General features: G+C 42.5%; 1 protein-coding gene across 4 annotated transcripts in view; it reads left to right on the top strand.

The window, feature by feature from the left end:
- CLIP1 (CAP-Gly domain containing linker protein 1) overlaps window positions 1-19,402 on the top strand; it is a 153,947-nt gene that overhangs the window by 127,558 nt on the left and 6,987 nt on the right. For all 4 annotated transcript variants that reach the window (XM_073021186.1, XM_073021185.1, XM_073021184.1 and 1 more), the window contains 3 exons: window positions 7,846-7,898; window positions 18,280-18,397; window positions 18,483-18,633. In XM_073021186.1, coding sequence (XP_072877287.1) covers window positions 7,846-7,898; window positions 18,280-18,397; window positions 18,483-18,633 — 322 coding nt within the window. The remainder of the gene's footprint in view (window positions 1-7,845; window positions 7,899-18,279; window positions 18,398-18,482; window positions 18,634-19,402) is intronic.

The following is a 19,402-nucleotide window of genomic DNA, read 5'->3' as shown; positions in this document are numbered from 1 at the left end:
GTAACGTCGTTCTCTGAAATATTCTTCTTCAACTCTCCCTTTTTTCCCCTTTACATATCCATGTTCCTTTTAACCTTTTATTATGAAAAGTTTCAAGCATATACAGAAGCCGAGTGAGCAGTACAATGAATCTCTGTGTATAAAATTCCATTAGCAGTTAACTCTTGGCCACTCGTCTCTGCTATACTCCCATTCATCCTCTCTACCTTGTATGCCCTGCGTTTGTTTGTTTTTTTGTGTTTTTTTTTTTTTGAGTTAATCTCGCTTTGTCACCCAGGCTAGTGTGCAGTGGCATGATCACAGCTTACTGAAGCCTCCAGCTATAAGGCTAAAGCAGTCCTGCCTCAGCTTCCTGAGTAGCTGGGACTACAGGCATGAGCCACCACACCCAGCTCTACCCTGAGCGTTGTGAAGCAAATCCTAAATCCTAGATATCCTGTCATTTCATCTATAAATTTTTTATTTCCAAAGAAATAAGAATTATTTATTTTAAATTTTAATGTTATTTTTAAATTAGAAATATAATACATTTGTAACGTGAAACAATACAAATATGTGTAATTTAAAAGTTATTACTCTTCATTGCCATTTCATTGAAGCTACATTATAAATGGTATATTTTTCCTTGGTGTTCCTCATGTGTATACCAGCATATGCAAATACATATATGCATACATTGTTTTTGTTTTCTACAAAAGCCGTATTGCACAAATTACTCCAACTTGCTTTCTTTTTCTCAGAGTCATCTTTATTGAGGTCTAATTTACATCAAATAAAATTTACCCTTTATAAGTGTATAGTTTGGTGAGTTTTGACAAATATATACAGTCATAAAACTGACCCCACAGTCAAGATTTCCTTCACACCAAAAGGTTCTCTTATCCTCCTTTATAGTCAGTTCATTCTCACTCCCTGAAAATGCTTATCTTTTTTCTGGTCCAATAGTTTTGCCTTTTTTAGTAGGTCACATAAATGAAGTCAAAACAGTATGTAACCTTATTCAAAAACACAGTAAACATAAATGGATTGAACACTGAATAAATGGCAGAGACTAGCAGAATGGACTTTTTAAAAAACATGATCTAACTATATGCTGTCTATAAGAGATGCAATTTAGATTCAAAACCACAAATAGGTTGAAAGTAAAAGGATGGAACAAGATATGCCATGCAAACAGTAACCAAAAGCAAGCTGGAGAAACTATGCTAGTATCAGACAAAATAGATTTTAAGGCAGAAATTGTTACTAGAGACAGAGAACAACGAAAACATATCAATCCATCAGGAAGACATAACAATTTTAAACATAGATGTACCTAATAACGGAGTCCCGAAATACATGAAGCAAAAACTGACAGAATTAAAAACAGAAATAGAATTCAACAAGTATAGCTGAAGACTTCAGTACCCCATTTCAGTGATGGATAGAACAACTATGCAGAGATGAAGACGGAAACAGAAGACTTGAATAACACTAGAAATCAATTAGACCTATCAGTCAGTCATCTGCAGATTGTTCCATCTGACAACAGCAGAATACACACACTTCTCAAGTGCACAGGGAGGATTCTCCAGGACAGTTTATGTGTTAGACCATAAAATGATTTTCAGTAAATTTAAAAGAGTGAAATATTTCAAACTATCTTCCCCTACCACAGTAGAAAAGGTTAGACATTATATATAAGAAAATTTGGGAAATTCAAAACATTATATAGCCTTATGTATATCTAGTTTCTTTTTTTTTTGAAATGGAGTCTCACTCTGTTGCCCAGGCTGGAGTGCAGTGGTGCTATCTTGGCTTACTGCAACCTCTGCCTCCTGGGTTCAAGCGATTCTCCTGCCTCAGCCTCCTGAGTAGCTGGGACCACAAGCACGCACCGCCACACCTAGCTCATTTTTTGTATTTTTAGTAGAGATAGGGTTTTATCGTGTTGGCTGGCTGGTCTCGTACTCCTAACCTCAAATGATCTGCCGCCCATCTCAGCCTCCCAAAGAGAAAATTTTTTTCTATTTTTAATTTTAATTTTAATGTTAACTTATTTTTAATTAATTAATTTATTTTTTTAGATGGAGTCTCGCTCTGTCTCCCAGGCTGGAGTGCAATGGCACAATCTCGGCTCACTGTAACCTCTGCCTCCTGGGTTTAAGCAATTCTCCTGCCTCAGCCTCCCGAGTAGCTGGGACTACAGGTGCCCGTCACCATGCCCAGCTAATTTTTTGTGTTTTTAGTAGAGACGAGGTTTCACCATGTTAGTTATGCAGGATGCTTTCTATCTCCTGACCTCGTGATCCGCCCACCTTGGCCTCCCAAAGTGCTGGGATTACAGGTGTGAGCCACCGCGCCCGGCCCTATTTTTTTCTATTATTATTATTTGAGACAGGGTCTCACTCTGTCACCCAGGCTGGAGTGCAGTGGTGCAGTCTTGGCTCATTGTAGCCTCCCACTTCAGCCTCCTGAGTAGCTAGGACTATAGGCATCCACGCCACACTTGACTAATTTTTTGATCTTTTTGTAGAGACAAAGTCTCACTATGTTACCCAAGCTGGTCTCAAACTCCTGGGCTTAAGTGGTCGTCCTGCCTTGGCCTCCCAAAGTGCTGAGATTACAGGTGTGAGTCACTGCGCCCAGTCTCTCTAAGTTTCTTTCACTTAGCATATGCTTTGGAGCTCTGTCCATGTTGTTATGTATATCAATAGATTGGGATTATATCATAGTTGCTTTATCCATTTGGACACTGGGTTGTTCCAGTTTGGGAGTATTTTGAGTACAGTTGCTTTGAACACTCGTGAAGAGGCCAGGGCATATGTTTTCATTTATAATGGGTAAACACCTAAGAGTGGAATTGCTAGTATGGTAAGTGTATGTTTAACTTTTTAAGAAATTCTCAGGCCGGGTACGGTGGCTCACATCTGTAATCCCAGCACTTTGGGAGGCCGAGGCAGGTGTATCACCTTAGGTCTGGAGTTCGAGACCAGCCTGATCAACGTGGAGAAAACCTGTCTCTACTATAAATACAAAATTAGCCGAGCATGGTGGCACATGCCTATAATCCCAGCTACTCAGGAGGCTGAGGCAGGAGAATAGCTTGAACCCGGGAGGTGGAGGTTGCAGTGAGCTGAGATTGCACCATTGTGCTCCAGCCTGGGCAACAACAGTGAAACTCCATTTCAAAAAAAAAAAAAAAAAAGAAAAGAAAAATTCTCAAACCATTTTCCAAAATTAGTACTATTTTACATTCCCACCAGCAACTTATGAGGTTTCTGGTTATTCCACATACTTCTCAGCATCTAGGGGTTTTTGTTTTGTTTTGTCTTTTTAATATTAAACATTAATCTACTTGCCAACTAGGGAACCACTGGGATGGAGGGCTTGGGTGCCCAGGTGGCACGTGGAGTGTATCTCAGTGTGGTTTCAGTTTATGTTCTCCTGATGACTGATAATGCTGAGTATCGTTTTCCTGTGCTTACTAACCATCTGTCTCTCTTCTTTGGTAAAATGTCTGTTCAAATCTTTTGGTCGTTTTTCATTTTGTTTTTGTGTCTACATATTATTGCATTGTAAGAGTTCTTAATATATTCTAGATACAAGTTCTTTATTGGGTTGTGTTTTGCAAATGTTTCCTCTCCATCTATGGCTTGTCTTTATATTTTCTTAACAATGTCTTTTGAAGAGTAGAAGTTTTAAGTTTTGGTCAACTCCACTGACAGGGCTTAGAAGCAACAAAACCCAGTACCAATGAGCACAACTAGTACCTAGAGCTTGTTTTCTAAATACTCTTCACTAAAGGAACCAGAAGTCCATAGAGAAATGGCTGATTCCAGGGCTGGGACGGAAAGAGTATAAGGTGAGCATGGAATATTTTGTGTACCAAAAAGCAAGGAAGCGCTCAAAGAATAATGGAGATTAGTGGAGAGGACATCAGAGCCATCTTGAAGAAGCTCCTACTGACCAAATATTAGATAATTTGAGCATCAAAATACATAGAGATATAATGGATTATAACCGATTGAATAACAGGAAACCATGAATCTAAACAGGTATTAATAAATAAATGGAAGCCAGGAGTAGTGGCTCACACCTGTAATCCCAGCACTTTGGGAGGTCAAGATGGGCAGATCTCTTGAAGCCAGGAGTTCGAGACCAGCCTGGCCAATATAGTGAAACCCCATCTCTACTTAAAAAAAAAAAAAAAAATATATATATATATATATATATATATATATACAGAAAATTAGCTGGGCGAGGTGGCGCATGCCTGCAATCCCAGTTACTTGGGAGGTTGAGGCACGAGAATTGCTTGAACCTGGGAAGTGGAGGTTGCAGTGAGCCGAGATTGCATCCCTGCACTCCAGCCTGGGTGACAGAGCGAGACTCTGTCTTGGATGGATGGATGGATGGATGGATGGATGGATGGATGGATGGATGGATGGAAAATGAAAGCCCTTCCTGATGGTAGAAGGCCAACTAATAAATATTTAATGGATGGAATGATGGAATCATACAATCACCATATGGTAACCAGCACGGTAATAACTTTTTCAGGCAAGAATCATCAATCTTTGCTAAAATAAGTAGGTAAAAGTTTGTTGAATAACAGGATATTTACATAGTTTCAAAATGTATCTCCCCAAAATACATATTAATTACGAAGAAAAAAATAGTATCTTTCCAGTGGAGAAACATGGAAGATACTTCCTTCTTAACCAAGTGACCGAAGTTAACCTCACCAAAAATTAACCATGTGTACCTCCTGATATCATCTACTGAGAAGGACACAGGATTACTTCTGTGGTATTCCTGCCAAAAAGTGCATGATTTGACTCTAATCACGTGGAAACATCAGACGAATCCAAACTGATACTCTACAAAATAACTGGCTTCTACTCTTCAAAACGGTCAAGGCCACAAAATACAAGGAAAGAATGAGGAACTGGAGAAACTGGCTGGGTGCAGTGGCTCACACCTGTAATCCCAGCACTTTGGGAGGCCATGGCGGGTGGATCACCTGAGGTCAGGAGTTCAACACCAGCCTGTCCAACATGGTGAAACTCCATCTCTACTAAAAATACAAAAGTTAGCTGGGTGTGGTGGCACACGCCTGTAATCCTCACTCTTCGGGAGGCTGAGACAGGAGAATCGCTTGAACCTGGGAGGCAGAGGTTGCAGTGAGCCAAGATCACGCCACTGTACTCCAGCCTAGGTGACAGAGTGAGACTCCATCTCAGAAAAAAAGAAAAGAAGGGCCTGGTGCGGGAGCTGACATCTGTAATCCCAACACTTTGGGAGGCTGAGGCGGGTGGATCACTTGAGATCAGGAGTTTGAGACCAGCCTGGTCAACATAGTGAAACCCTGTCTCTACTAAAAATATGAAAAACTAGCCAGGCATGGTGGTGCCTGTAATCCCAGCTGCTTAGGAGACTGAGGCAGGAGAATCACATGAATCCAGGAAGCGGAGGTTGCAGTGAGGTGAGATCGTGCCATTGCACTACAGCCTGGGCAACAAGAGTAAAACGCTGTCTTTAAAAAAAAAAAAGAAAGAAAAAAGAAATAAAACTGCTAGATGCAGCTTGTTATCTCCTAGATTGGGTAATAATCCTGGACCAGAAGAAGAAAAAACATTGTTTTCTATAAAGATCAGTATAATAAATATCAAACGTCTCTTCCTTGGAAGTTCAGGCACATGGACCCTCTGAGAAAGAGGGAGAATCTTTGTGTATTGTGTGTTTGTAGGGTTGAATGATTTTTCAAATGTTCATTAATGATTTTTCTGTTTTGTGAATTATCTGCCATGCTCTTTGTCCATTTATATATTCATTGTAAAAATTTTCCAGTTTTAAGTATTCATTTTTTTAACTTTTAAGTTTTAAAACTAAAACAGATTCCTTCTTTAAAGAATAAATATAAACTGTACAAAGGCCATAAAGACCAAAATGAAAACCCTTCTCATCTCCATATCCCACTCTCCAGATGTTCTCTTTCTCATTTCATTTTTTAAAAGTTTGCCTCCCACTCTTTTTTCTTCTTTCATTCTAAAAATTTCTAAATATTTCTGTGAATTAGTCATGCAGCAAAAACATATATCTTAATGGGCTAGGACATCAAAGAGTCTATAAAACTATGTTAACCTCTATAGATTTCATGGTAAAGGGATATTTATGTTCAGAACATGTGTTATGTATGTTTAAGAATTTTAAAAGTAAGACCTCATAGCAAAGCATGAACATAACTAATAATGACTATAACTACGTAGAGTGAGCTAGTAACTTAAACTCTAGGCTGTTGGAAACCATTACATAATCTTTGCTGTTATATTTTTATTTAAGAAAAACATATAAGAGCTTTTTTACCCTTATTTAAAAAATTAACAGTGTGCAGCCTGGCCAACATGGCAAAACCCTGTCTACTAAAAATACAAACATTAGCTGGGCATGGTGGTAGGCACTTGTAATCCCAGCTACTTGGGAGACTGAAGCAGGAGAATCACTTGAACCTGGGAAGCGGAGGTTGCAGTGAGCCAAGATTGTACCACCGCACTCCAGCCTGGGCAACAGAGCAAGACTCTATATCAAAACAAAAACAAAAAAAACAGTGTGAGTTGAAACTGGTGGTATTTGGCCAAACTGGGTAGTGCAAGTTGGAGGCAGAGATGATTCTTCCTTCACAAGATTAACTACCTGAATCTTTTGTTTTTTATCCTTCATGGGATAATAAAGAACCACTGGAAATTCTTTTGTAACCTCTTTGTTTTATACGTGAGAAACAAATACTTGAATAATGCTTGAATATAGTAACCATTCAGTGAATGTGTGTTGAATTGATAGATGAGTAAATTGAGGCCCATAGAGAGTAGGTAGCCTGCTCCTAGTCCTCTGCAATTTAGTGACACTTGACCTTTGCAGTTTAAGTAGAGGAACTAGAATGTTAGCAGTGGAGCTTTACTCACTCATTTAACAATCTTTTTTTTTGAGACGGAGTCTCGCTCTGTTGCCCAGGCTGGAGTGTAGTGGCTCGATCTCGGCTCACTACAAGCTCCACCTCCTGGGTTCACGCCATTCTCCTGCCTCAGCCTCCCGGAGTAGCTGGGATCACAGGCATACACCACCACACCCGGCTAATTTTTATATTTTTAGTAGAGATGGGCTTTCACCATGTTGGTCAGGCTGGGCTCGACCTCCTGACCTCAGGTGATCTGCCCACTTTGGGCCCGCCAAAGTGCTGAGATTACAGGTGTGAGTCACTGTGCCTGGCCAATTAACATTTTTGAATGCTGGCCGGGAGCGGTGGCTTGTGCCTGTAATCCCAGCACTTTGGGAGGCCGGCAGGCAGATCACGAGGTCAGGAGATCGAGACCATCCTGGCTAACGCGGTGAAACCCCATCTCTACTAAAAATACAAAACATTGGCTGGGCATGGTGGCGGGCGCCTGTGGTCCCAGCCATTCAGGAGGCTGAGGCAGGAGAATGGCGTGAACCTGGGAGGTGGAGCCTGCAATTAGCGGAGATTGCGCCACTGCACTCCAGCCTGAGCGACAGTGTGAGACTCCGTCTCAAAAAAAAAAATTTTTTTTGAATGCTTAAGATGTGGTGCTTTGTTGTGTTCAAGGTGTTATTATTTAATATTTTTAACTCTCAGATCCCTGAGGAAGGGGAGTTACTGAGGTCATAAGTGATTTATATATTAATAACGATATCCTGTGATAGAGTGACCACTTGCTACTCTTCATTGCGGGTGAGGAAAGCCAGTGGCTTTAGGTATCCTGGAGCCTGGGGGATGACATGTGGGATGAAAAATATGCCTCTCTGTGGCCTGGTTATGAACGAAAGTTGTTTATGTTTTTTTCCTAGCTGGAAGAGGAAAGATCTGTGCTCAATAACCAGTTGTTAGAAATGAAAAAAAGGTAAGCTTTCTGTTTACTGTTGTATGTGTGTGTGTTTAATAAAATGTCAGAACATGATATGTATGGTAACTTAAAGCAGAAAACAAGTGACCTTCTTATATTCGGGAAATGGCATTGTGATAGTTTGGTACTTGTAATTGACAAAATATGAAAATCCATTTGCAGGGCTAGGCACAGTGGCTCACACCTGTAATCCCAGAACTTTGGGAGGCCAAGGCTGGCGGATCACGAGGAGTTCGACACCAGCCTGACCAACATAGTGAAACCCCATCTCTACTAAAAATACAAAAAATTAGCCGGGCATAGTGGCGGGCGCCTATAATCTCAACTACTTGCGAGGCTGAGGCAGGAGAATCGCTTGAACCTGGGAGGCGGAGGTTGCAGTGAGCCAACATAGCGCCACTGCACTCCAGCCTGGCGACAGTACGAGACTCCGTCTCAAAAAAAAAAAAAAAAAGAAAATTCATTTGCAGAAGTTTCACAGTAGTTTTATTTGTAAGCCATGTTCAGTTGCTTTCACTCAGAAGTGATCTAAAATCAGATTGTCTCATGTTACACCACTGTTATCTCCTAGTTTCAGTAACTAAAAATACTAGAGTCTTACATATAGTTATTGATCTGGATATAAATACTGATTTCAATTATATAAAAATTTTAATGTTCACTAGTAATGGGTAATGTCATTTTAAATGTTTCTATTTGCTTTAAAAGGCTTTTACTTACTCTCCCATGATAGTCAAATGTTACTCAAATTAAAAACTAGGATAACTTTTTCAGTACTTTCCAGTAAGAAAGAACATGGCCCACAGAAATAATTATACAGAAGCCTGATGCTTCTATAAGCTGATAAGTCTTTGTCTGCTCTTTTAAAACGTGCAGTTTTTGTTTAGAGAATGTCTGTGCTACACAGTGCCAAGCAAGTTTAGGGGGTGCTACTGCTGAGAACCACAGTCTGTCCAGTGGGCGCTACAGAATGGGTACATATCACAACAGTGATGTGCTTTTTGTTAGAAACAAAACTAGAAATAAAAAAAAACCTTAAACAGTAGCATAACCAGTAATTTCTCCATGCTCTCATGAAGTATTTTATTCCCACTCGTCAGGGCAGAGGAGGTTTCCCCACCAACCTACTGAGGTGTGTGTTTTACACAGCACTGTCTCCTCTGCCAGCGTGACAGTTGCTTAGGAGTTGAGGGTTTTATTTATTTATTTAGATTTAGCTATTTGGATTCCATTAGCCACATTCTAAAGGATATTAGGCCTTGGTCCAGGGATGCATTTTCTTTTTTAAATTTATTTTTTTTCAAGACATGGTCTTGCTCTGTCGCCCTGGTTGGAGTACAGTGGCTCAATCATGGCTTACTGCAGCCTCAATCTCCTGGGCTCAATTGATCTTCCCACCTCTCAGCCTCCCAAGTAGCTGGGACTACAGGCATGCATGTGTGGCCACACCTGGCTAATTTTTTGTTTGTTTGTTTGAGAGGGAGTCTCACTCTGTGGCCCAGGCTGGAGTGCAGTGGCGCGATCTCGGCTCACTGCAACCTCTGCCTCCTGGGTTCAAGTGATTCTCCTGCCTCCCTCTCCTGAGTAGCTGGGACTACAGGTGCCCATCACCACACCCAGCTAAATTTTTGTGTTTTTAGTAGAGGCGGATTTCACCGTGTTAGCCAGGATGGTCTCGATCTCCTGACCTTGTGATCCACCCACCTCGGCCTCCCGAAGTGCTGGGATTACAGGTGTGAGCCACCGCACCCGGCTTTTAAGTTTTTTTTTTTGTTTTTTTGTTTTTTTGTTTTTTTTTGAGATGGAGTCTCTCTCCGTCACCCAGGCTAGAGTGCAGTGGCACAATCTCGGCTCACTGCAAGCTCTGCCTCCCGGGTTCACACCATTCTCCTGCCTTAGCCTCCTGAGTAGCTGGGACTACAGGTGCCCGCCACCATGCCCGGCTAATTTTTTGTATTTTTAGTAGAGATGGGGTTTCACCATGTTAGCCACAATGGTCTCGATCTCCTGACCCTGTGATCTGCCCACCTCAGCCTCCCAAAGTATTGGGATTACAGGTGTGGGAGCCACCGCGCCCAGCTAAAATTGTTTTATAGTGACAAGGTCTCTTTATGTTGCCCAGGCTACCTTTCCTTTTTTTAAATTTAGAAATACTTAATGAAATTTCCCTAAGGTGGTGTTTATACTCAGAATGCATGTGTGTTTCACCACTGCCATGCCCCTGATAAGTTTTTGTCTAATTCATTTTTTGAGACAGAGTCTTGCTCTGTCACCCAGGCTGGAGTGCAGTGGCATGATCTCGGCTCTCACTGCAACCTCCACCTCCCAGGTTCAAGCAATTCTCCTGCCTCAGCCTCCCAAGTAGCTGGGATTACAGGCGTGCACCACCATGCCCGGTTAATTTTTGTATTTTTAGTAGAGACAGGGTTTCACCCTCCTGGCCAGGCTGGTCTCTAACTCCTGACCTCGTGATCCATCCACCTCAGCCTCCCAAAGTGTTGGGATTACAGGCATGAGCCACTGCGCCTGGCCTGTCTGCTCTTTTAAAATGTGCGTTTTTTTGTTTAGAGAATGTGCTTTACACGGTGCCAAGCAGGTTTAGTGGGTGCTACTGCTGAGAACCACAGCCTGTCCAGCAGTTGCTGCAGAATACTAAATGGGTGCGTATCACAATAGTGATGTGCTTTTTTGCTTATTAGAAACAAAACTAAAACTAAAAACAAACCTTAAAGAATAGCATGACCAATGATTCCCAGCCCAGCCAGATGTTCTCCAGGGACCTTGAAAAGTGATGCCTAGTTTGACGTGCCCAAACCTCATTCCTGTTCACAGGCACCATTCTGTCTCTGTGGGCCTCAGGGTATTTAATTTTACATAAATAAGGTTTTCATTTTTTATTTTTTTAAACCCTTATGTAAGGAGTTATCAAGGACATGTGGAAAAATAAATAGGACTTGTTCCTGTAGCATTCTGGCAAGGGAGCTGTGGCCGGGCAAGGTGGTTCATGCCCGTAACCCCAGCAGTTTGGGAGGCCAAAGAGGGAGGATCACTTGAGCACGAGAGTTCGAGACCAGCCTGGGCAACATAGTGAGACTGTGTCTTCATTTAAAAAAAAAAAAAAAAGCCGGGCGCGGTGGCTCACGCCTGTAATCCCTGCACTTTGGGAGGCCGAGGTGGGCGGATCACGAGGTCAGGAGATCGAGACCATCCTGGCTAACACGGTGAAACCCCGTCTCTACTAAAATACAAAAAATTAGCCGGGCGCGGTGGCGGGTGCCTGTAGTCCCAGCTACTCGGGAGGCTGAGGCAGGAGAACCCGGGAGGCGGAGCTTGCAGTGAGCCGAGATCGAGCCACTGCACTCCAGCCTGGGTGACAGAGTGAAGACTCCGCCTCAAAAAAAAAAAAAAAAAGGTCAGGCACTGTGGCTCACACCTGTAATCCCAGCACTTTGGGAGGCTAAGTCGGGTGGATCACTTGAGGTCAGGAGTTCAAGACCAGCCTGGCAAAATAGTGAAACCCAGTCTCTACTAAAAATACAAAAATTAGGCCGGGCGCAGTGGCTCACACCTGTAATCCCAGCACTTTAGGAGGCCGAGGCGGGTGGATCACAAAGTCAAGAGATCGAGACCATCCTGGCCAACACAGTGAAAGGTGAAGCCCTATCTCTACTAAAAATACAAAAGTTAGCTGGGCATGGTAGCGCATGCCTGTAGTCCCAGCTACTCGGGGGGCTGAGGTGGGAGAATTGCCTGAACTCAGGAGGTGGAGGTTGTAGTAAGCCGAGATCGTGCCACTGCACTCCAGCCTGGTGACAGAGCAAGACTCCGTCTCAAAAAAAAAAAAAAAAGACTGGTGTCTCCCTACATTTATGTAGCACTTCATAATTCACAAATTGATCTCATCTCAAAACAACCCAGTGAAATATAATGGTGGAGCTTGCATTTTCAAATGATGAAATTAGCTGGACATGGTGGCACATGCCTGTAGTCCCAGCTACTCAGGAGCCTGAGGTGAGAGGATCACTTGAGCACAGGTATTCAGTAGTGTAGTGCACTCTGATCATGCCTGAGAAGAGCTTCTGTACTCTAGCCTGGGCAACATAGCGAGACTCTGTCTCTAAAATAAAATAAATACATAAAACGATGAAACTAAAACTCAAAACCTTAGGCAAGTTGGCCGAGAACTCAGGACTAATAAAAGATAGGTGCAGGCTAAAGACTCAGGTCATCAGATTTTTATGCTGGTTCTCTTCTCAGTGAATTTTTCAGCTTTTTATTTATTTATTATTTATATATATATTTTTAAAAATATGACATACTTAATGATAAAGTCCTTATGTAACTTTAAATTACATGCCTTTCAAAATACGGTTAGGTATGGGACGTTTTTCATGGCTTAAAAAGATGGAATATGGCCGGGCGCGGTGGCTCAAGCCTGTAATCCCAGCACTTTGGGAGGCCGAGACGGGCGGATCACGAGGTCAGGAGATCGAGACCATCCTGGCTAACATGGTGAAACCCCGTCTCTACTAAAACTACAAAAAACTAGCCGGGCGAGGTGGTGGGCGCCTGTAGTCCCAGCTACTTGGGAGGCTGAGGCAGGAGAATGGCATAAACCCGGGAGGCGGAGCTTGCAGTGAGCTGAGATCCGGCCACTGCAGTCCAGCCCGGGCTACAGAGCAAGACTCCGTCTCAAAAAAAAAAAAAAAAAAAAAAAAAGATGGAATATGGCCAGGCGCAGTGGCTCATGCCTGTAATCCCAACACTTTGGGAGGCCAAGGCAGGTGGATCACCTGAGGTCAGTAGTTTGAGACCAGCCTGGCCAACATGGTGAAACCCCATCTCTACTAAAAATACAGAAATAGCCGGCGTGGTGACGGGCGCCTGTAATCCCAGCTACTCAGGAGGCTGAGGCAGGCGAATCGCTTGAACCCGGGAGGCAGAGGTTGCAGTGCACCGAGATCGTGCCATTGCACTCTTGCACTCCAGCCTGGGCAGCAAGAGCAAAACTCCATCTCAAAAAAAAAAAAAAAAAAAAAAAAAAAAAAAAAAAAAATGGAACAAATTTGGGGGCTGTGAAGTTCTCTCTCCTACTTCTCTCTGTTCCTGTTTTATGTCCTCAATGTTTAGGGGAATGTCTCTTGAAAATCACTCTTAATTTTCATCAGAAATTATAGATAAAGATAACTGTTTCTGGAAGTGAAAATTTCACTCCTAGTTTCTCATATGTAAAAGTGTTTTTTGTTTGTTTGTTAATTAACGGTTATGGAAAGTTATCTCTATTTTAGAAACCTGTATGTAAATGTATTTTAGCTAATAGTTGGGATGCCTTCTAAAAGTCAGTTTGATGAAGGATTCATATGTAGGTCTGTGTGTAATGATTAAATAAATGTATCAACCATTGAGTACCAAAAAGAACTTAATATACTATTAATTTAAAAAGCCTTGCAAATACTTACATTGTGAAGTATTTGAAATGTAGTTGGTCATGCAAGAACTGAGAGCTTAGTCAACACTTGAATTCAGAAGTGATCATTAAATATACGTAGTTAAGAGAGTAATAGAATCACTTTGGCCAAATGGTCATGATATTCAAGTGCACACCTTACTCCCAACTGTAGGATTAAACTGGTTATCATTAAGAAGTTAGTAGAATCTGGCTGGGCACGGTGGCTTACACCTGTAATCCCAGTGCTTTGGGAGGATCACCTGAGGTCAGGAGTTCAAGACCAGCCTGACCAACATGGTGAAACCCTATCTCTACTAAAAATACAAAAATTAGCTGGGTGTGGTGGCACATGCCTGGAATCTCAGCCACTCAGGAGGCTGAGGCAGGAGAGTTGCTTGAACTCAGGAGGCAGAGGTTACAGTGAGCCGAGATTGCACCACTGCACTTCAGCCTGGGCAACAGAGCGAGACTCTCATCTCAAAAAATAAAAGAAAGAAAGACAGAAAGAAATTAGTAGAACCTTTCTTTATTTGTTGTGTGTGGTTTTTTTTTTTTGGTAACTTTAAACACCGAGTTGCAAGCAATATGTAGTAAAAATTCTTTCCCAAGCATAAAAATGTAATCATTTCTTTGAAAAACTCTCAAGTTGGGCAAGCCTTTAAAACAGGCTCTAAGAGTCTAATGGGTAAAGCAGGGTATGCCTCGCATTGCTCTAATTGCCAGAGCTGGGAGTGGGGGCGGGTCTGTTCATCTGTGCCTCTGAAGCCTGATGCAGTTTCGGGAGCTGGTTTGGTTTCGCTCCCTTCTCCAGGCTTTTTCGTGTCAAAGAAGGGGCTCCAAAGCCAAAGCGCAAGGCTTGGATTTTTGGAGTCAGAATGCATCCTGTCAGTGCCCATGCAGTATTTCTGTTAGGAGTGAAAACTGGTTTGACAATAAAGCCCCCAAATTCTGAAGAGGTCCCGTGCTACTTCAGCTCATCCGGCTCACTGTGGGTTGCTAACTGTCTGACTGTCTCCGAGCTTGCGCTACTTACCAATGCTCATTTCACCCCTCTCTTTTCCCTTTCCTACTCTTGCTTCCTTTGCTATATCTGTGTGTCTTTAATGGTAAGACTAAAGAAAGTCTATCCACGTTATAATAAATAAATTTCATATATTTTTAGTAAACCAAATTGTTGTATATATTTTTTGGCTGCCTTTGTCCCTCTGTGTCTTGCTTTTGTTTTGTAAAATATTCTCAGCAGTATATATATATATACACACACACACAAACACACACACATATTTCCTTTTTATATCTATATACAGCAAATAACTTCAGTGCAAATTTAGTCTCCTTACTGTATTTGCATTTCTCTTCATGGTTCTAATATTTGGTTCTTGTTATCTTGCATTTTTAAAGCTTGCCCAGTAACACTTTAAGGTATTTGCTTCATTACTGGAATTTATTTCTTATATAAGTAGTAAGGAAAGAATCTAGATAAAATGTTCCCTTGGGAGATGGAGAGAGAGAGATTTCTGGTCCCTCTATCCCTTCTTTCATATTATGTTTATTTTCCCTTCTTGATTTTTTTTTTTTTTTTTTTTTTTTGGTAATACCAAGTCATTCCAGCTAATGGCTTAATACAATTTGTGACTCAGATGTCAGTAATGTTGGCATAGACGATGGTTTATTTTCGCCCCTCCTGGTGGTTTGCACGGTGGAACTGGGGCTTAGAGATGGCTTAAGAAGCTAGCGATGACGATGGGTCGCAAAGATGAGCTGCCAGAGTCTACTTACCCTGTCATCTGGTATATAAATCACAAGTCAGATTTCTTAACCATGCACGTGTTGGTAACTTGTATAAGAAACATTCTGGCAGCCATCTCCTTAGAAAGCAGCCAGACTGAGAGGTTGTGTGTGTATGTGATTATGAGCAGAGTCTGTTTGGTGGCCCCCGAGAAGGACACCTGTCCCTTTTTCCTTCTGCCAGCTGGAGGTTTGTTTATTCCTCCCCAGCACTGAGCATCTGTGGGATCTTGGCCAAATAGAGTCCCGATTATAGGGAAATCTAAATCTCTTCTTGACAACCCCAAATCCTGGTATTTTTTTAGTAAAAACATTTAAAATTACATTTTTCAAATTTGAGTTGGATTTATAGCAAGTGAAGCTCTGGAAATCATTTTTATAACACAATCAGTTACTAAATGCGTTTAATAGAAACATAAGAAACCCGGGAATTTTTTTTTTTAGATGGAGTCTTGCTCTGTTGCCCAGACTGGAGTGCAGTGGCACTATCACAGCTCACTACAACCTCAAGTTCCTGGGCTCAAGCGATCCTCCCGCTTCAGCTTCCCTAGTAGCTGGGACAACAGGCATGTGCTGCCATGCCTAGCTTTTTTTTTTTTTTTTTTTTTTTCCAGTTTTTGTAGAGGCGGGGGTCTCACTGTGTCTGCCAGGCTGCTCTCGAACTCCTGGCCTCAAACGATCCTCCTGCCTTTGCCTCCCAGAGTGCTGGGGTGACAGGCATGAGACACCATGCCTAGCTGAAACCCAGGCTTTATTGCATTTTTGGATGACATCAGATATTTTTACTTCCCAGATGGCAAAAAGCGCCTGTACATTCCTTTCATTTAAGTTGCTGTTTTAACCTAAGCAAGAGCCTATGTCCTAACAAGGTATTACTAGCTTAGTAATTTACCTGCACTGATGCCCACCCGTTTCCAGTGCATGAGTAATGTTGGGGTTTTTAATTCAAGAAATTTCTGTCTCAGATTCTTTTCTTACTACTTCTCATTCTGGAGTGTAAGTGTAAGCCACACAATGAGATAAATACAACACTTATATTTTCATCTTTGTGTAGAGTTTCAATTTGCCATAAGTCATGAGATTTCTGTAACTTGTGTGCCGGATATCTTGGGTCTCACTAACCAGACATACATTCTGCCGTTTCTAACCTGGGCCTCAGTTTCCTGTTCCTCCAGTTGGTTCCAAAACAGACAACCAGTACATCCTCTGCATTTTCCCAGTTCCTTGGAATAGCAGCAGGTGTGATTTGACTTCTTGTGAAGGTTATGACCGCTCACTGATGATTGTCTCTGCTAATGCAGTATCTTAGGTTGTATGGCCTGTGGCCTAGCCTAGGAAATTTTTCTCCAGTTTTGTTTTTCCTAAAGTATTTTTGTCATTTTCCTCTCGTGTTTCACACTGCATGTCGCTTAAAAACGTTTTATTGTAAAATAATTTCAGATTTCCAGAAGAGTTGCAAACATAGTACATCCAGTTCTCATAGACCTTCCCCCAGATGCCCCTAATTGAACATCCTACACAGCCCTGGCACAGTTATCAAAAAACTGAGAAATTACCATGAGCAGCATACTCTCAACTGAAACAAGGGACTTCATTCAGATTTCACCAGTTTTCTCACTAATGTCCTTTTGTGTTCCAGCATCCAAACTAGGATCCCGCCTTGCAGTTCGTTGTCATATCTCCTTCGTCTCCTCTGTATGTGACAGTTTCTCAGCCTTCTCTTCTCTTTAATGACCTTGGCATTTTAAAATGCAAGTTTTTATAACAAAACTTTAAGTATGGCCAGGCACAGTGGCTCACGCCTGTAATACCAGCACTTTGGGAGACCAAGGTGGGCGGATCACCTGAGGTCAGTAGTTTGAGACCAGCCTGGCCAACATGGTGAAACCTGGACTCTACTAAAAATACAAAAATTAGCTGGGCCTGGTGGTGTGAGCCTGTAATCCCAGCACTTTGTGAGGCTGAGGTGCACAGATCACTTGAGGTCAGGAGTTTGAGAACAGCCTGGTCAACATGGTGAAACCCCCGTCTCTACTGAAAATACAAAAATTAGCCAGACATGGTGGTGTGCACCTGTAATCCCAGCTACTCGGGAGGCTGAGGCAGGAGAATCTCTTGAACCCAGGAGGCGGTGGTTGCAGTGAGCAGAGATCACGCCACTGCACTCCAGCCTGGGCACCAGAGCGAGACTCTGTCAAAAAAAAAAAAAAAAAACCCACAACTTTAAATAGGTACACATATGGAAACACATGCTAGCCTGCTCTTTGGGCTTTTTCACTGTGTCCTGCGTCCCTCCCTGTTCCTCCTTCATCTTTCCCTTTTTCTTCCCACTCCCACAGCCCTCTCATTAACGGCCTCACCCCTGCCCTCTGCTGATAACCAAGTACTGAGTCAGGCTGAGAACATAACCAGGCGCTCTGAGTTCCTCCTTCAAGGCTCGCCATGCTTTCATTGTGCACCTGAGAAAACCATTGTAACATTTTCTGTTCTAGCCTTTATGGAATTACCACTAATTTCTATGAGCTAATTTAATGTCCTCTTCAGAGTCTATGGCTGGAAAGTAATAATCCTTCAGTTTGAGTAATAATAATCATCTTTACTACTGTTTTGGCCCATAACATCTTAAACACCCATTCTTGGAACTTGCTAAAAAAGTTACTGAAATTAGTGAGAACCAACTGATATTTCCAGCATAAAGCTGCTCTGCATGACATCTGTATAACTGCTTTGCATGTGTGTATTTTAATTGTTATTATTGCTTGGTAATAATTTATTCAAGAATTAACAAAATTCAACCTGGGGTTAGATTTTAGTAGAATATTGGGGAGGGTGCAACCGGTTTTTCTTTTTTAATTCTACCTCTTCCAAATTTATTAACTTGTTTCTTTAAGTTCAAATGGATACAATCATATGCAGACTCTGGCATGTCTATGCATAGGTAAACTTTTTCTCCCCTCACAGTAAGTAAAATTTCAAGTAAAATTTTGTGAGCATAATGGCCTTAACGCCCTATACAACTTCCCTGTTTTATATATATATATATTTTTACATTAACGTTAATTATGTGTTTGTTCTAGAACAGTTGTACACTGACCAGTCTTTCGGTTGATTTGTGGAACTTTTAACTCTTTGGTCTTTTAGAGAATCCAAGTTCATAAAAGACGCAGATGAAGAGAAAGCTTCCTTGCAGAAATCCATCAGCATAACTAGTGCCTTACTCACAGAGAAGGATGCCGAGCTGGAGAAACTGAGAAATGAGGTAGAGTACCACACAGGGTGCGCGAGCTTTCCCGCCGCCTCCTTTTGTTCAAACGCCCAGCCTAAGCTAAACAACTGTGTTTCAGGTCACAGTGCTCAGGGGAGAAAACGCCTCTGCCAAGTCCTTGCATTCAGTTGTTCAGACTCTAGAGTCTGATAAGGTGAAGCTTGAGCTCAAGGTAAAGAACTTGGAGCTTCAACTCAAAGAAAACAAGAGGCAGCTCAGCAGCTCCTCAGGTAAAGGACGCCTGCCCAGTGCTGCTCTGTACACCACGCTTCCTCCCGAGGAGCCCTTTCTAGTAGAGATGCTCTTCGAAGACAGCTTTCGTGCTGCCCTGACCCTGACTCTCCTCAGCTCTTCCACCACTTAATCAATCGAGGGCTAATGCCACGTGCCTGCCATCCCTATTCCTGGGCCTTCTTGTGGTCTGTCAATGTTGTCACAAACCTACGATGATGACTGCCTGCTGCCATCCAGACTGGGGGGTCTTAAAGTACACAGCAGTGCAGGAGAAGAGGTGGTCCCTTTGGTGAAGAAGGGTGGATTGCCTGTGTACATTCAGATGGACGTGACAGGCATTCTTACCCAGGAGTTAGCAGGCCTGAGGGAGAGCACGACGTGAAGGGCAGGGCTGGTGTCTGTGAGACCCTGTAGGGTCCCGCAAGGGGACAGGAACTCATCCACATGTGTTCAAAGTGGTGCATCTGGCCGGGCGCGGTGGCTCAAGCCTGTAATCCCAGCACTTTGGGAGGCCGAGACGGGCGGATCACGAGGTCAGGAGATCGAGAGCATCCTGGCTAACACGGTGAAACCCCGTCTCTACCAAAAAAATACAAAAAACTAGCCGGGCGAGGTGGCGGGCGCCTGTAGTCCCAGCTACTCGGGAGGCTGAGGCAGGAGAATGGCGTAAACCCGGGAGGCGGAGCTTGCAGTGAGCCGAGATCCGGCCACTGCACTCCAGCCTGGGCGACAGAGCAAGACTCCGTCTCAAAAAAAAAAAAAAAA

Source organism: Chlorocebus sabaeus, chromosome 11, assembly GCF_047675955.1.
Source record: "Chlorocebus sabaeus isolate Y175 chromosome 11, mChlSab1.0.hap1, whole genome shotgun sequence".
In the NCBI taxonomy this organism is placed as follows: Eukaryota; Metazoa; Chordata; class Mammalia; order Primates; family Cercopithecidae; genus Chlorocebus; species Chlorocebus sabaeus.
Note: the sequence above shows the minus strand (reverse complement) of the source record. Positions and strands in the feature narration are given on the sequence as shown.